The sequence below is a fragment of the Nuphar pumila genome, chromosome 4 (genome assembly GCF_984573655.1).
Source record: "Nuphar pumila chromosome 4, dmNupPumi1.hap1.1, whole genome shotgun sequence".
Taxonomy (NCBI): Eukaryota; Viridiplantae; Streptophyta; class Magnoliopsida; order Nymphaeales; family Nymphaeaceae; genus Nuphar; species Nuphar pumila.
In genome coordinates this window covers 143525150-143542133 of record NC_143252.1, presented here as the reverse complement: position 1 = coordinate 143542133, position 16984 = coordinate 143525150, and the positions used below count along the sequence as shown (strand labels likewise).

The 16984-nt window shown below is 39.8% G+C and overlaps 2 protein-coding genes across 2 annotated transcripts; both read right to left on the bottom strand.

Annotated features, from left to right (window-relative positions):
• Window positions 1–3914: 3914 nt before the first annotated feature.
• LOC149841446 (non-specific lipid transfer protein GPI-anchored 9-like) lies at window positions 3915–6404 on the bottom strand. The gene is made up of 3 exons (XM_090005265.1): window positions 6065–6404; window positions 4354–4386; window positions 3915–4051 (listed from the first exon to the last, which is right to left on the bottom strand). The coding sequence occupies exons 1-3, from the start codon at window positions 6402–6404 to the stop codon at window positions 3915–3917; spliced, it is 510 nt and encodes a 169-aa protein (XP_089861391.1).
• A 4666-nt stretch (window positions 6405–11070) lies between these two features.
• Window positions 11071–13943, bottom strand: LOC149841445 (Tetratricopeptide repeat (TPR)-like superfamily protein). Its single transcript, XM_090005264.1, has one exon. The coding sequence runs from the start codon at window positions 13941–13943 to the stop codon at window positions 11811–11813; it is 2133 nt and encodes a 710-aa protein (XP_089861390.1). The 3' UTR covers window positions 11071–11810.
• Between the last annotated feature and the right edge of the window lie 3041 nt (window positions 13944–16984).

The following is a 16984-nucleotide window of genomic DNA, read 5'->3' as shown; positions in this document are numbered from 1 at the left end:
AGATTTTTTTTTCTTGAAAGCCATGCAGCATAATCGCATAACCACAATCTGTTTGAATCTAGTTTTACTATCTAACTATTCACAAGTATATTGGTAAACATCATAGAACCATAAGTTGTGTGGATCCGCTGCAACTTTGCACAATATCAAATAATAATTGTGACTTCTACCATAGATCATGAATGTTGAACATTTATTCCAGTCACCCGGTTGATCAATGTAATCAGGAAGCATGCATATACAGGAATGAAACATGAATCATTCCACAGTGATTTTATCACAGTTCCCAATACCAACTATTCAGGAAGAACCCAAATCCATTGTCTATCGAACACCCTAAGGGTTCAAACCCTGACCATTTGTATGATTACCAGGAAATTCCTAAAGTATATCTACTTTAATGATACCCAAATGTATAAGACCATCAATGTACACATGTAATCAGAGGAATTCAATTCTGATAAAAATGAATAAAGTCTGATAACAGGTAGTTAAAAGCATAGGTATTCAGACTTAATAGCAATTAATAACAGCATATGAATAGAGAAATGACCGGAAAGCTAATCTGATAACAGGTTAGACGTTACTAATTTACACAGATTCAATTAAGCATCACAGAAGTTTGATAAACATTGCTATGTAATCTTAAATGAACTAGACTCAATGGATCGGCTAACCTGTTACAAAGCAAATTACTATTATAAAAAAAAAATCTATTATTTATGCACCCCTTCACGTCTTAACAACTTATGCATTAAAATAGTAACTGACATGACTAAGGATTCATAAAATGCATTACAGTGTACAACCAAGAGTCGAACCCCCACCCAAATCGATTGGATTTGAGACTTTCGGGTTAGGGTTCGGCAAGAACCCCCCAAAATATGAGGTTGCAGCCGCCCGAAACCCATTTCCTTTCCAAATTTCGTATCTAATACTTGGTCCCCCTTTTTGTATATCTTTTTTTTTATAGCAGTGGAAACCCCCAAATCAAAGATTTGGGATTTCCGGTGTGGGATTTACTGAAATCCCCAACTGTCACCACACCCCTCGTGATTTGGGGATTTTCGATCCCCCACTCACTCACACCCCGAGCACGCGAGCTACCTACGTAAAAAAAACCCAGTAACCTACCATTTCCCGACGAAGGCGTTGCGGCAGCCAGGAGAGGAGGTCGGTCGGCGTCTCCTGGCAAGGCTTCGAGCAGCAGGCCAAAACTCGGAGGCCGATCCGAAAGTTAGAGAGATAGAGAGAGAGAGAAAATGGGGTAGTGAGAGAGGAAGAAAGAGGGGTTCGGGGGTCCCCCTTTGTAGGAGGGTGGCCTCCCGAAAAGGAAGGAAAGCTTACCTTCCCGGCGGCTGCAGTGTGCTCCCCCACCTTCCCATCTCTTGACGTGTTAGGGTTCAACTGAACCCTAACACTCGGTATATCGGGGGAGAAGGTTTTCCCCCTTTGTATTTTTATCGGGCAACCCCTATCGGGTTGCCCCTTTATTTTTATTTTATTTATTTATTTATTTATTTAACCCCCTCTCGTTTCCTTTTGCAGGGTGTGGGCCGGGTTCGGGTCCGAACCGCGACCCGCGACGCTGGACCCGGTAGCGATTTGGATCCGGGGATTTAAAAAAGTGGATCCGGGTCGCGTGAATAATAGTGGATCCATGGGTTGGATCCACTTGGGTCCAACGATGGATTCGACAAGTTTATTTGCTATTATACTTTAATACCCATATATTTTTTTTTCTTTTTGGATTCGGGTAACGTATCCTAGGCCCAAATCATGTTCATTATAAAATTTATACACAAAGTTTCTAGGTAATTGTATAAAATTTGCGATTATTACACATATCCTTTCCTATCATCTCCATCCATGTCTTCTTAGGCCTACCCCAACCTTTTTTAACTAATATATTTTTTCATTTCTCCATCCTTCTAACTGGAGCATCATTAGGCCTTCGCCGAATATGTCCAACTTGTTGTTGTTGTTGTATATATACTATGAAAAAATATTTTCTACTAATAAGGGGTGGCTCAAGAGAAGTTGAGGCCCTAGGCATATTTCATTGAAGGCCCATATATATCTATATTTTTTTTCATTGGAGGCCCTCGTCACAAGGCCCTCAGCATGTGAAATATAAGCGTTATACTTTTTTTTTCATTTAAGGCCCTAGGCGGTGGCCTCAAATCTCAAAAAGGTCGGCCGACCCTTAATGAAGGGAAAGAACTAATGAGCTAGAAATTATAGGTGCAAGTTGTATTGACTTAAAAGAGTGATTTTCTAATGTGAAATGTTATCTTCTTGAGTTATGAAATTTTGGCACATTGTGGGTCGTTGATTTTTTGACCACCTTTAAAAACCTAATTACTTATTATAAATCACATGATTCAAAACAAGTTTTCTACTAAAGAAACCATGTAGATCACATTAGTAACATTTGATCCGAAAAAAGTTATTTTTTTTTTTGAAGAAAAGAGTGATTTTACTTCATTAGTAGTCAATATATATATATATATATATATATATATATATATATATATATATATATATATATATATATATATATATATATATATATATATATATAGTGATGCATAGCTGCTCACGCATTAGGTGCTCAAATGAAGGTCACTCATGTTGAGCATCCTAGTGATGCATGGCGTGACGAACGCTCAACAAAAATTGACAAGATAGCCATTTTTTTATGTTTACACAGAAACTACCCGTAGAATAGGAGACCTAGTCATGTTGGCTCTGCCTTCCATACTTACGGTTGTTGTCCTAGCACCTTTAAACACTGTGGGCTTACCACTTGACCCCAGGAAGTTGCCACGCGTTCAGTTTGAGAAAGAGGTGATGCCCATGGGATTTGAACCTGCACAGCTTGCCTAGCGGGCTAAGCGCCATGCCACTATGCCAAACCCCTTTGGGATGATAAGATAGCGATTAAAAATGCAAAAATAAACATTTTTAAGACATTTTTGGCCAGTTATGGGCCAAAAAATTGTCCGGCTGATAAGGCCAGCCATTTTCCGTCCACCTGCCATCCAGAAATTGCTGGTGTTTATATCATTGGAACACAGCAAGGGAGCGGGAAGGGATGAAGCGGGAGGGGTGGAAAGGAGGTGGAAGGTGGTGTTACACTGAAAAATATATAAATATATATAGCTTGTTGTATAACTGGTAAGTGTCTGACTAAGCCCAGCTTAGTTATCGAAAAAAAGCCTTAATGGCTACCTTCAATGAAAATTTTTATCCCCAAAATAACTCTTGTTTGTTAACATTATAAGAAAAAGAAATCATTTGACTCCTTGAGATAGGCGGGTGCAAAAATAAAACCCATTTTCATCAATGAACTGCATGACCACTTCTAAACAAGGTTGGGAAACAAGACTAGCCTCTCATGGTTCGGCTTGTACTCAGCATAGCTTATTCAAATTCATGAAATAGGACTGAACAAGCTGAACATGAACATCAGGTGTTCAGCATGAATCAGCTCATATATGTTCATCCTAATAAATATATTTTACATATCTTTTATATCAAATGGTTGAACTGTTCAGTTTGCAAGTAATAAGTTTAGAGTTTCAATCCTATTACTTTCAGTTTTGAAACATTTTTTTGTAAACAAGTTAGTTCGAGCACGCCTCAATACATGTAGAGTTTAAATCCTGTTACTTCCAGCTTGGAAACAATGTATATTTTTTGCAGATGAGCCAACTTGAGCTCAGTTTGTTAAGCTCAGGCTCATCACGAGCTCCACTCAACTTGCTACAAGGATGTAGCCAAGCTTGACTCATTCTGCTCGTTTACCAGCCCTAAAAATGTAATATCTAACAAATTCCTACATAATGTATCCCAATTAAAAATCCAGGCAAAACCCAGAAATAATCCATTAGATTAAAAAGACAATCAAATTAAGAGTCATAAAATGGACTACGAGAAAGATACAACCACACGATGTAGAGAGCTACCAAACCATAGGCGTCCATGAACACGAGCGATAACTTCGATGCCGAGCTCTTCGGGTTACTGGCGGGGCTGCTTGGAGGCCCTGTAAATTAGGCGATTGCATAATAAGTTTCAGTTTCTAACACCAAGGGACGACTTGAATATGATCAGGTTTATGTGGCCTATGCAGCCCCAGCCTTGTCTCTGAACCCAGTCCACTGTTGGCCAAACCAACTCAGTCTTGCTATGGGATGAGATACAGTAGCCTTTTTTATGCCGAGAAAGTACAAATTACACCAAAACAAGCAACATACTTTTTTTTTATAGGCAAGCTGAGCTTAGGCAGAAAACAAGCAACATACTTTAAACTGGTAAAGGAGGAAGGAAGAATAGGACATAACTTACCGCCGGGGCCAGATGGGGGAGAGGCTGATGTTCCTGCAGGAATGAAGTACATTCAGACCATCATGGAACAAATAATAGAGATGAAGAGGCATGGAAACTGTTTAGGTAGAACCACAAATAAAACTTTGGTTTCATCTTTTTTGTTAGAAAAAAGCTCCACTCTCCAGTTCCCTTTATACTGATGCCTCTTTTGCAAATTTGACTCTGTAGATGTGTTCAGCATGGCCTATTTGCTAAGAACCAACTTTTAGATCATGTTGTTTTGATGAAAAACATGATTTTTGGATGGTTGAATATTTACAAAAATTCTGAGCCATTTATTTGAAAGCGTTAAAAAATCCCACTTATGCATCCGAATCGGATGATTTAAGAGTGTCACTCCAAAACCAAGCAAGCAGATCATTTAAGAAAAAAACCATACAAATCTCATTTCACACTTTAGTTTTGATATTCTAATATATATATATATATATATATATATATATATATATATATATATATATATATATATATATATATATAGGGAGAGAGAGATGAACATATTAAGCCGACTTTTCTCTCTCTGCCCAGAGAGGCCCCATAGTTTGAAGTGTTTTATGATAGATCTGAACCATTAGATGTGTTTAACATGCTAGATTTAGTGAGAATTGACCCTTGGATCATGTTTTTTCGAAGAAAAAATATTTTTATGAGCTGGGAAAAACTGATACCTTCGTAGCCATTGTTTTTTTATCACCCTAAAAAATTTGTATACAGGTCAGATTTCCGTGATCCAAAAGCAGTCCCCACTAAACAAAACCTATAGATCACATCTATGGTGTTAAGTGTGAGAAAACACACACCAAAATCTACGATTTTACAAGGGGCCTAACCAGAAAGTGGGGCAGAACCAACGTTAGGCCTCATTTTTTTCTGTCCTATAGTTTTGAAGTATTTTATGATAGATCTGAGCCGTTAGATGTGTTTAGCATGCTTGATTTAGTGGGAATCGAATCTTGGATAATTTTTTTTCTAAGAAAAAACATGTTTGTATGAGACGGGAAAAACTGGTACCTTCATATCCATTGATTTTAGATCACTAGAAAAACCTGTATAAAGGTCAGATTCTGGTGATCCAAAAGCCGGTTTCCACTAAACAAAACCTATAGATCACATCTCTGGTGTTAGATGTGAGAAAAAACCCAAAAATGACATTTTTTTAGGGAGCAGAACGAGAAGATAGGCAGGAGGAGCCCATTACTATGTTCAGTTTTCATATATATATATATATATATATATATATATATATATATATATATATATATATATATATATATATATATATATATATATATATATATATATAATGAGCTCGTTCTGCCCCGTTAGGAACCTTTAAAAACCTTAGTTTTGGGTATTTTTTCTCACATCTAACACCATAGATGTGATCTATAGAGTTTGTTTAGTGGAAACCGGCTTTTGGATCACCGGAATCTTACCTGCATACATGTTTTTCAGGTGATCCAAAATCAATGCTTATAAGTTTTTTTTTGGTCTAAAAAAACGATCCAAGAGTAGATTCCCACCAAATCGAGCATGTTAACACATCTATTCAGATCTATCATAAAATACTTCAAACTATGGGGCCTAAAAAGGCAGAATGAGTAAAGAGGGCCTAATATGTTCAGTTCTCTCTCTATATATATAGGGGCGAATAAGGGAAGGATGATACCGTTGTTGTCGCAGCGGGAGAGGTTGGGCTGCCAGCGGCAGCGCTTGGGCAGCTCGAGCGCCTGCGCCCGGCTGATGTTGAGGCCCTTGAGCAGTTGGTCGCTGTAGAAAACCTGGCAGAGGCACCTCGCGTCGTTCCGCAGCGCCTCCCTCAGCGGCGCGCAGCACGACTCCGGCGGAGCAGACGCCGACATGAGGTAAGCCTGGCAGGGCAGCAGCTTCTGCAGGCACTCCAAGGGCACCGCCCTACCGCCATCTCCATCCGCGCAGCGGCCCACCGGCACCGCTGCAACCAACAAGACGGATGACACTAAACAGCAGAGTGAGAATTTTCTTGCCATCATTCCTTTCTTTTGCCAAAGACGAAGGCGACGAAGAAGAGCAGGTCCTTTTTTCTGTTTCTGTTTCTCGTTCCTTTCTGTGGGAGGTTTTCGAGGCTGAGATTCCCAAGCCATCAGTCTTCAATGTCGCAAATCTCGCGGGAAAATCCCAGGGAGGGAAAATATCTTTACATTTCCAAAAAAAAATATTTTTTTCGGAATGTATCGGGATATGGGAAGTATATAAAAATAAAATATATATATATATATAATACGCACCCATATATAGATACAAGATAACTTATAAAGATACTACAAGAACATTTTATTGTACATTAATATCGTAGTAACATTTTTTAAATTGTGTTTTTTTATACGTTATATTGGCTTTACCAATATCACCATAAAGCGGCGATGGTTTCAAAATATGGAGGACGTTTGCCACATTCACACCCGCGGTGATTATGGCTAACCTTGCGCAACCCCTACGCCTATCACAGCATGATTCCCGTGGGGTGAAAGGGGTCCGAGATGGTCTGGACTCTGGACTATGATGCATCCAAAACCAAATCCAATTTTTGTGTGGCAAATCCTAACCTGAACCTAGATCCGATGTAAGAGTTTAATTAAGATTCAAATTTCAAATAACAAGCTCAAGCTGTTTATTTTTCCTTCATCTAAAAAGTATAAAAGGATTGGATTTAACCAGTATAAATCAGGCTTTACACTTTGCATACAATACAGAGAATAAAAAACAATCCTCATAATTATTGATTGCAAACCATGTATGTTCAACATCAATAATTGAATCAATGGGGATAGACATATCCTTTTGTATCTCTCTAAGTGATCTAACGAAAGCAGAGATTAAGAACAGAATTTATTTGTAGGAATCCAAAACAGAGTCTCTTCAGTGCATTCAGGCAAAACACAATATAACGTGGACCGATGAATGCTGTTTGATTAGTCACATTCAAGGAGATTTATATAAGATGGTTTGCACGTTAAATGAATAAGATTCACAATTTTCCCTGATCTACTTTATACAATTGTGTTTAGAGTATGTTTTGCTTTGGTTGAGCCTTTGTCCAGTAACTTGTACTTGTAATTTTTTTGGGCCAGTCATGTACTTTGGTTCAGGTTGATAAGGGTTAGCTCATGGATCAAAACTGCAACGCGCTCTCGGGCAAAAATATGAATGAATGCAAATGCAAAAAACTTTCCTTTGTTCACCCTCGCGATTGCTTTTGAGTGATTGTGATGTCTCTCCCTTTCTATTCTTTCGCTCTCTTGTACTCTCAATTATCAAAACTTTCGTTGCGGCAAGTGAGCGACCGAAAGGCTTATGACGGTAAGGACCGTCCTGCCACACTGGCCTATTAAAAAAAGTAGGCCCATGACAAATGGTATCAAAGCTCATTCTCGAGTTGAATAAAGGACTCAAAAGTCGGTGTCGAGATACGCACCGACAAACCATGATTTGTGGTATCAGATAAAACTTACGAAACACCAAAAGAAAGGCAGTTGCCAAAACCAATGAGATGGGTTCACCTCGGGACCATGAGCAGATGCTCATGATCGTCAACAGACTGGTGGCTGATGTGACTTCGCACGAAAAAGCGATTTCATGTACAGTCGAGTCATTCGAAGGACTAGACAACGAGGTGACAAGCCTACAAGATCAGGTAAACATGCTGATGAGACAGGTTACTTCAATGACTACGGCAGTGACCAACTTGCAAACTTAAGTTGAGGAGCTTCAGTTGAAGAATCACACTCTGCAGCGGACAGTTACCATCAAAGACAGAAATGACGATAGACCATCAAAGATATATGTGCGGAGACTAGCTAAATTCAATGATTCCAAAAATAACAAGGTCATAGAAAACTTTTTATTTTAGGTGAAAGACTACTTGGATATTCAGAATGTATTGACTGAAGACCTCAGGATGAAGGCGTCAACATCTCTATTTGACGGAGATACTATAGCCTGGTGAAGACGAAAGTGTAGCGATATGGAAAGAGACCATTGCATGATTGATACCTTTGAAGCCTTCAAAATTGAGCTACGAAACTACTTTATGCCAAGAAATGTACAACGTCAAGCTTATCGAATGGTGGCAGAACTCAAGCACACTGGAGCCTTGATAGACTACATCAGGACGTTCCAAAAACTCATATTAGACGTACTCAATATGTCGGATGAAGACAGACTCAAAGACTATAACCTTGGGCACACTCCGAAGTGAAAATAAGCAATTTTGAGACTTTGAAATATGTGTATGTGACGACCGAGCGACTAGTGGATACACAACGTAAGTCCTTTGCTCTATCGACTAAGGCTAGGAAGAAGTTGAACCACAGAGGCAAGAAGGAGGATCGACGCGACAATAAAGATGAGACGTCGACCCAGGACCATTCTGACAAGAGGCAAAATTATAGAAAGCACAATAATAACGGTAACAAAGGGTCGATTGTGATTTGTTGATTCTGTGGCAATAGATATATCGCCAAGTAATGTCCAAAGCACCTCATGAAGGATGATAGACATGCCAATGCAGTGTAGGGGAGAGTAGTGACACCGAGGTCGTGCAACCAAGGATGAGAGTCATGCAGACGATAAACACAGTTAAAAGTTGCGCAGTCGAGAACATGTCTGTTAGCAAAGAGGTCATGTATCTGAAAGTCATTGCAAATGGGAAGTCTACTACGATAATAGTAGACTCTAGAGCTACGCATAACTTCGTCTCACAAAAAGAGGTAGAGCGGTTGAACTTGAAACCTAGGCCAAAGGAGATGATCATCAGGACAGTGAACTTTGAGGCCAAGTCAATCATCATTGAAGCAAAGGATGTGGCTATCCAAATTGGGAGTTAGGCTGGCAAAGCCAACTTCTCAGTGATGCCACTAAACGACTTCAGAATGATTTTGGGCATGTAGTTTCTTCGTAGTCATAATATGATGATGTTGTCGAAGTTTAACTCGTTGATAATCATGGGGCCAAACTTTTCACACACGGTGCAGTGTCTTACTCTTGGAGGTAAGTCTTCAATGCTATCTGCTATGAAATTGAAGAAAGATGTCAAACGGGGAGATCAAACATTCCTAGGCACTGTGTGCACCGAAGAAGGAAAGATGAAAACAACAATATCACCAACCCTTACCCCACGATTGGTTGAGTTTCAGGGAGTGATGCCTCCGAAACCAACGAAGCATATGTTGCAGAGACGCGAAGTCGATCATAAGTTAGAGTTGACCATTGAAGCAAAGCCCTCTGCCATGGTCCCTTATCGCATGGAGCCGACTGAATTGAAGAAGCTACACAGACAACTAGACAAGAAGAGAAGGTCATCCTTTGCCTATCAGTTTGTTCAAGATTGATACGATCAAGCCGAGCTGGCGAAGGCGTTTCTGCACAAAGCAGGCAAAAGGATGAAGAAATGGGCGAACAAGCACCGTCGTCCTGCTGGGTTCTGTGTTAGAGACCAGGCATTGATGAAACTTTACCCGCATCGTACAAACATCTTCCATGGATGACACCGTAGACTAATCAGGAAGTATGAGGGATCATTCACCATCACCAAGAAAGTGAGCAACCTAGCGTACAAGCTGGACCTGTCCCCAAACTTCAAGGTATGCCCGGTGTTCCACGTGTGCAACCTGAAACCATTCCATACAGACGAGGGGCATCTAGAATGGAGTGTGTCACAATGTGCTCCTATCTTGCAGAGGGCCTCGATAGCACAACAGGTCGGGAAGCGTTTCAGCAAGATCCTTCGTCACAAGGTCAATTACTTGGGTGAAGCAAAGAAGTATCTGGTATAGTAGGAGGAGACAACGAAACCGACGTGGGAGCCAACATTCCGGATGAAGAGTTGCTATCTGGCCGAAGTCAAGGCCTACGACGAAGCAGATGGCCCCGAGGGCACTTGAAGGGGGGAGCCTGTTCCCCTGTGACTTACTTTGTACAGTTGTGTCTAGAGTCTATTTTGCTTTGGTTGAGTCTTGATGTAAAGTATCGAGTCACTTATAACTTTCTCCGAGCTATCCATATACTTTGGTTCAGGTTGATCAATACCTTAAAGGGTTAGCTTGTATATCTGAATTGTAACGTGCCCTCAAGCAAAAATGTGAATGAATGCAAATGTGAAGAGCTTTCTTTTGTTCATCCTCGTTGTGATTGCTTTCAAGTGATTGTGATTTCTCTCTCTATTATTTTGCTCTCTTGTTCTCTTAGTTATCAAAGCTTCCGTAGCGGCAAGTGAACGACCGAAAGGCTTGTGGCGGTAAAGAAGGACTGTCGCGCCGCACTAGCCTATTAAAGAAGTAGGCCTGTGACACATACAACTATGCAAGAAAATTTGACACAAAAAAGAAAGGAGCAACATCAGTTCATGAGCTCAGAAATTGTAATGCAATTCATGACTTGTGAGATTGGATCTCCTAATATGTTTATGATAAAAATGAACACTATTCAGCCCCTCATGAGTTTGAATATAAAGAGGTTGAAGAGTAGAAGGCTGAAGTAAGAGAACATAAAACAACAATAGAAGAATGAAGACGATATCTTATTTATCAGGCTTTCAAGGAAATATCTTAACCTTCTTAAACAATATGATAAATTTAAAATTTCCAGTGAGTGAATAAAATTGCCACAGCAAATAACAATCACTAGAGTAATGGAGGATAGCTTCCAAAGTCACCTGAGTTTATACATCCAGAGTACCAGACCACCCCTGCCAAGGCCATCCACCTTCACATTCAAGAGGGCCTCCAAGATGCAGACCTACTGGCGATATTTAGACTCAAGCTGGTTGGTAGCTAAATTGTGGAGTTCATGATCTTGTTACTGTGTTTTGTAATGGTCACTGTTGACTGGGTGTTGCCTTGCAGCTGTTGTGTGAGTTCTCTTTGCTCTCCTCTTTTCTGTAGCTGTATATTGCTTTTTGTCTGTATAATTTAAAAAAGAAAGATGTTTCATATAGCTGCACCTGTAAGAGATTAGATATCATAGACAAAGGCTGCCAAGCAATACCAACCTTCAGAGCTTTACATTGGACCATATTTTTTTCACATTTTTACACTCAGAAGCTCAGGATTTAGTTTTCCACCAAACACATGCGACCAATATAAGCTTTTATGGGAATTCAGAGAGGTTCAATCTCATCCTTCATTATCTTCGCAAAAGAGGGAGATGAAGTCTTCCTAGTACATCAGAGTTTCCACTTCCTCATCATTCTTGCTCAAGAGCTGCTGGTTCTAATTTGACAATCAATACAAATCAGCAGCAAATGCCATGATTCTTCATTAGCAATTGATCGTTATTGCTGCAAGCTTTAGTGTCACATGTCATTGCATTTTGCAACCTCATTCTTCAAATATGCACAACACAATTCTAAGCATGCAAATTTCACTGTGAAAAACTGTTCAAGAATCAGAACCATTTTCCACCAGTTCATCTAGAACTGCCGTTGTTCTTGAATCCAGAAATTCCAACATGACATATATTTCATCAACTTCTGGATGTGATCTATCACCAGCCATAAATGTGGAAATCCTTTCTTTGACCATAATCCAAGACCATCCAGGCTCCTTCTTAACTCCCTTTTCCTTCAATGCCTTTCTTACTTCTGCTGAATCCTTCCACTTCCCACCAGCTGCATAAATATTTGACAGGGTGATGTGGGTGCCAGCACAAGCTGGCCGCAATTCAAGGATGTGTTCTGCTGTAAGTTTTCCACACTCTATGTTGCCATGAACCATACAAGCACGAAGCAAAGTCGACAAAACAACATCATCTACTTTAAACGGCATGTTCTTGATCATACTTTCTGCTTCATCCAAACGCCCAGCCCGGCAAAGGAGATCAATCATGCAGCCATAGTGTTCCCTCTGGGGCTCAATATGGTGAACTTTACTCATACAATCAAAGTAATGGAAGCCTTGATCAACAAGACCAGCATGACTACATGCCACAAGAACCCCAATGAAAGTCACATGATCTGGTTTCAAACCCACCAGCAGCATTTGCTTAAAAACATTGATTGCCTCTTTGCTGTAACCATGTTCAGCATAGCCAATGATCATGGCAGTCCAAGATACTAAATCCTCTACTCTACTCTTGAAGAACACCTGTGCAGCATCTTGCATGCTTCCACATTTGGAATACATATTAATTAAAGAACTTGTTATCATTGGATCCCACTCTAAGCCGCTAGAGTAAACCAGAGCATGGACCTGTTTCCCCTGTTCAAGCATTGCCATGCAAGCTGAAACACTCAATAAGCTGGATAATGTGAATTCATTTGCCTTGCATCCTGTCCTTCTCATACATGAAAGAACTTCAAAAGCTTCTCCGACATGACCCTCCTGGCAATACCCTGCAATCATGGCAGTCCACGAAACCACATCTCTTTTACTCATCTGATCAAACACTATTGAAGCAGCAGATATGTAACCACAGTTTGAATACATGGTCACTAATGCATTCCAAAGTGACATTGAATCCATGTATCCACAACATATAACATGAGCATGCAATTGTTTACCCAGCCCTATTGCTGCAAGACTAGAACAAGCAGAGACAAATGCAGCATAGGTGAATTCATTGGGAACAACATTCATATTCTGCATCTGAACAAACATTTGCAGTGCGTCTTCTGCATAACCCTCCTTAACACATGCAGCAATCATTGTTGTCCATGAAACCACATCTCGCATGCGCATTGCTCTAAACAAACAAAATGCATCATTCAATCTCCCACGTTTCTGATACATAGATGCAAGTGCATTTGCCACAAATGAATTCGAATCAAAACCCAACAGAATAGTTTGTGCATGGATTTCCTTCCCAATCCTCAGACCATCAAAACCAGCACAAGCTTTCAAAGCCATAGAAAACGCAAACGAATCGACCGTGACATGAGCCTTGAGCATCTCACTGAAATAAACAATTGCCATCTTGCTGTGACCCGCTTGCACTAAACCGGTCATAACAGCAGTCCATGTAACCGCATTCCTTTCAGGCATTTCGTCAAACATTTTGCAACCATTCAAGATACTACACCCCTTCATGTACAAATCCACAAGAGAGCTCCCAACAAAAACAGATTTCACAAAACCAGTCTTCACAGAGTACCCATGAAGGCCCTCTCCTGTCGGCATTTCAGACAAGTTGGCGCAAGCCTTGAGCACCAAACTGATGACGAACTGGTCAATTCTCAAGTAGCCTTCTAATCTCATCCTGGAGAACAACACGAGGGCCTCATTTGACAAAACCCCATTGACATAACCACCAATGATGGTCGTCCAGGAGAATTCATCTCTCTGAGGCATATCGTCGAACAATTGGCGTGCATCCTGAAGACCCCTTGATCTGATGAGCTCTTTGAGTCTACTGTTGGTTTCGAATAGATCGAATTTGGGAAACGCATTCTGGGTTGTGCCAGGCACTCTACTTTCGTCCAAAATATGGCAGAAATGGGTGCAATTGACCCTCAGCAATGCAAATGGATTCCTTACGGGCAGCCGGAAGATGGTGGGAAGGAGATTTGAATTCATATAGAAATAGGCGGTCACTCTTTGAGATTGTGTGCGCTAAAGAAGTAAGAACCAAGGGATGCAAATGGACCGGATTCAGGTAGACAAAATTCTGAGTTTTTTATGGTTCTGACCCGATTCGATCCAACTTTTCAATGTAAAACGGACCGATTCATCCGACTCATGACAATCTGCATCCAAATCCAGATGTTGTTCCTTGTTTAACCTGTTATTGTAGACATGGATGCTGAAAAGGTGATAGGGAATTACCAAATCCAATAAGAAGAGATCTGATGCGGGTTGGGTGCAAGTGGGTAGGGATGTAAACCGTTCGGATTTCGGATCCCAAAATACATTGGGGAGTCGGATTGATTCAAACCCGGGACAACCAAAATTTATAAAATTCCCTTCCTGAATCCGACCCATATTGTCACACAAGGGCAGTCCATATCTCAATCTGGGTCGGATCTTAGATTCTTGGGTCTTTCTGGTCCGGCCCCAAGAATTAGGTAATGTGAGCAGTTACTGTCATAATGCATATAGAGTTATAGACTTTAAGTTATATGCAGCGTCGCTGCATGGTGGGCATGCAGTGACCTACTTGATAGCCATCCATCTCGGCATTTCTCGAGATGAGTGTGGTGCTCAATTTTAGATTTGGTAACTACCACCTCCTCTTTGTGGCAGCTGCCACTTTTTCAAATGCATAAGCTCCCTCTGACTTTCAGTTTCCAAACAGAGCCTAAAGGGTGTTTGATGGTGATTTTTTATATTTACAATAGACATAGGTCACACCTAAGGGTAGACATGGGGCCGGCCCAATTAGGGCCCCCATCCCGGCCAGACACAATTATAATTGGGCTTAAGTCAGGCCCAGGCTACAAAATGCAGCCCGAGCCCGACCCAAAACGGGCCGGGTACCCAACAGCCCACAGGCTACCCAGCCCGGTGTTCACCCTTACTCACGCTTGTATTTAACATATAAAACATAAAAGTGCATTAGCATTAAGTCTGAGGATTTCTGTGGTGTTACATTTGATCCCCAATTACTTGTCCCATTCACTTTCTTTTGTTTTTGAAAGGCAAGCTGGGGTAAGGCAGAGACCCCTAGCAGATATCTCTTAAGTCTCATGTGGCAGAAGGGATTCGAACCTGGGCCTTCAGCTTGGCACAGGACCCTGTGGGTAATACTGAACCTGACATGAACTATATTGCATTTCATGTACTGGTCTGGCCACTTTAAGTCTCAAAAAATAACCATTTCAAGTCTTCTCAAATTCTCATCTATAAAAAGAGAATTTGAGGCATTCTCAAGGGGAAATTAGGAGTTGATACATGCTAGGGTTGTAAACAGTTCGGATTAGGATCGGATGTGGCCAATACCATATTCGATTATTTGGATGTTAGTTAAATTTATTTGAATTCAGATGTGAAAAAACTTATCCCTAAAACCTGTTTTTTTTTTTATATGTAAACGGTTTCGGATATCCATCAAATTAAGATATCCATCGAATTCAGCAGTGAAAAAAATCAACACCATGCCTGCATCCGATTATGTGAACCAAGATTTTCATGACTTTTTTTGTCTTCTATTTTTAAATTTCACCATATGAATGTGATCTATATTTGTTTGGTTTTATAGGGGCCAGCTTTTTTATCAACCATTTATGATGCATAAATAGAACCTTTTAAGACTTGAAAATCAACGACATAAAATTTTAGTAAATATTCAAACATCCAAAAAATCTTTTTTTCCTAAGAAAAACATAATCGGACAGTCAATTTCTAGCTAATGGTTTGTTTTTTAAGAAGCGTCTAGGGCGGTCCAAAACACATTGTTTAAGAGATACTCATGACTATATAGTAATGTGTATCGTCCAGACCAATGATCTCTCAGACCCCTTTAAAAAACATGCATGCATTTTTTGTTTAATCTAAACCTATAAATGTTTTATTTAGTAGAAAATATATATTAGTTTAAATATTTTTCCATGTTTTAACTGAACAAAAAATCAACTATTCATACTATACTAAAAACTTGGTTAACTAAAAATCAAGTATTCGTGTTAAATTGATTCTATCCGAAGGTTTGGATTAAACAAAACAAGCCTACAAGTATTCTTTTTAAAGGGGTCTGGGAGTAGGGGTGGGCATCGGGCCGGCCCGGCCTGTTTACTAACAGGCTCGGTTTTGACCTGGTTTTTAATGGGCTCGGGTTTGAAGATAAGCCCATGACCCGGCCCAAACCCATTTACTTCTATTTATTTTCATGATACAACACGAAAAACTAATTCTTAATTAGTGCAACTAATTAGATAAATAGTAATAATTAACAAATAGTAAGTTCACTTGCAACTAATTAGGTAAATAGTAATAATTATCCAAGTTACTATGTAATAGTTTATTTTTTTTTAAAAATATTATCAAAAAAATTAATAAATAACTCAGGCCCATCAGGCCCCCACCCACGCATGTAACTGGCTGGGTTTCAGCCCGATACTTAACGGGCCTGGACCTAAAATCATGGCCCAAACCCGGCCCATGGCAGGTTGGGTCAGCTTGGCCCATCGGGCCGCCCAGCCCGTTGTGCACCCCTATCAGGGAGGGTCTGAGACAAATAGTTTGAAAGCTACACATTTCTCTCTCTCTCTCTCTCTCTCTCTCTCTCTCTCTCTCTCTCTCTCTCTCTCTCTCTCTCTCTCTCTCTATATATATATATATATATATATATATATATATATATATATATATATAAACTAGAATATGTTTACCAACCAAATGTGTTTGTTGGTATGAATAAAATATTTTCATAGGTTTTTTTGCAAATCTAACCCTGTAGATGCATTCAACATGGTCCATTTGCTAGGAATCGATTGTTGGATCATCGTAATAAGATCAAGAAATGTGATTTTTTATACTTGAATATTTATGAAAAGGTAAAAAAATCTATGAAAATTTTGGTTTATACAAGTAAACATATTTGGTTGGTAAATATATTTCACTTACCTTATATATATATATATAAAGAATATATATATAGATCACATATGTACAGTTAGAAT

Bases quoted from the DNA above. Each gene is read 5' to 3' on its own strand.
- LOC149841446 (XM_090005265.1), bottom strand. From the start codon at position 6,404: ATGGCAAGAAAATTCTCACTCTGCTGTTTAGTGTCATCCGTCTTGTTG. The intron at 4,387-6,064 runs GTATCATCCTTC...TCATTCCTGCAG, and splicing joins CTCCCGCTGCGACAACAACG to GAACATCAGCCTCTCCCCCA. The intron at 4,052-4,353 runs GTAAGTTATGTC...CCTAATTTACAG, and splicing joins TCCCCCATCTGGCCCCGGCG to GGCCTCCAAGCAGCCCCGCC.
- LOC149841445 (XM_090005264.1), bottom strand. From the start codon at position 13,943: ATGAATTCAAATCTCCTTCCCACCATCTTCCGGCTGCCCGTAAGGAAT.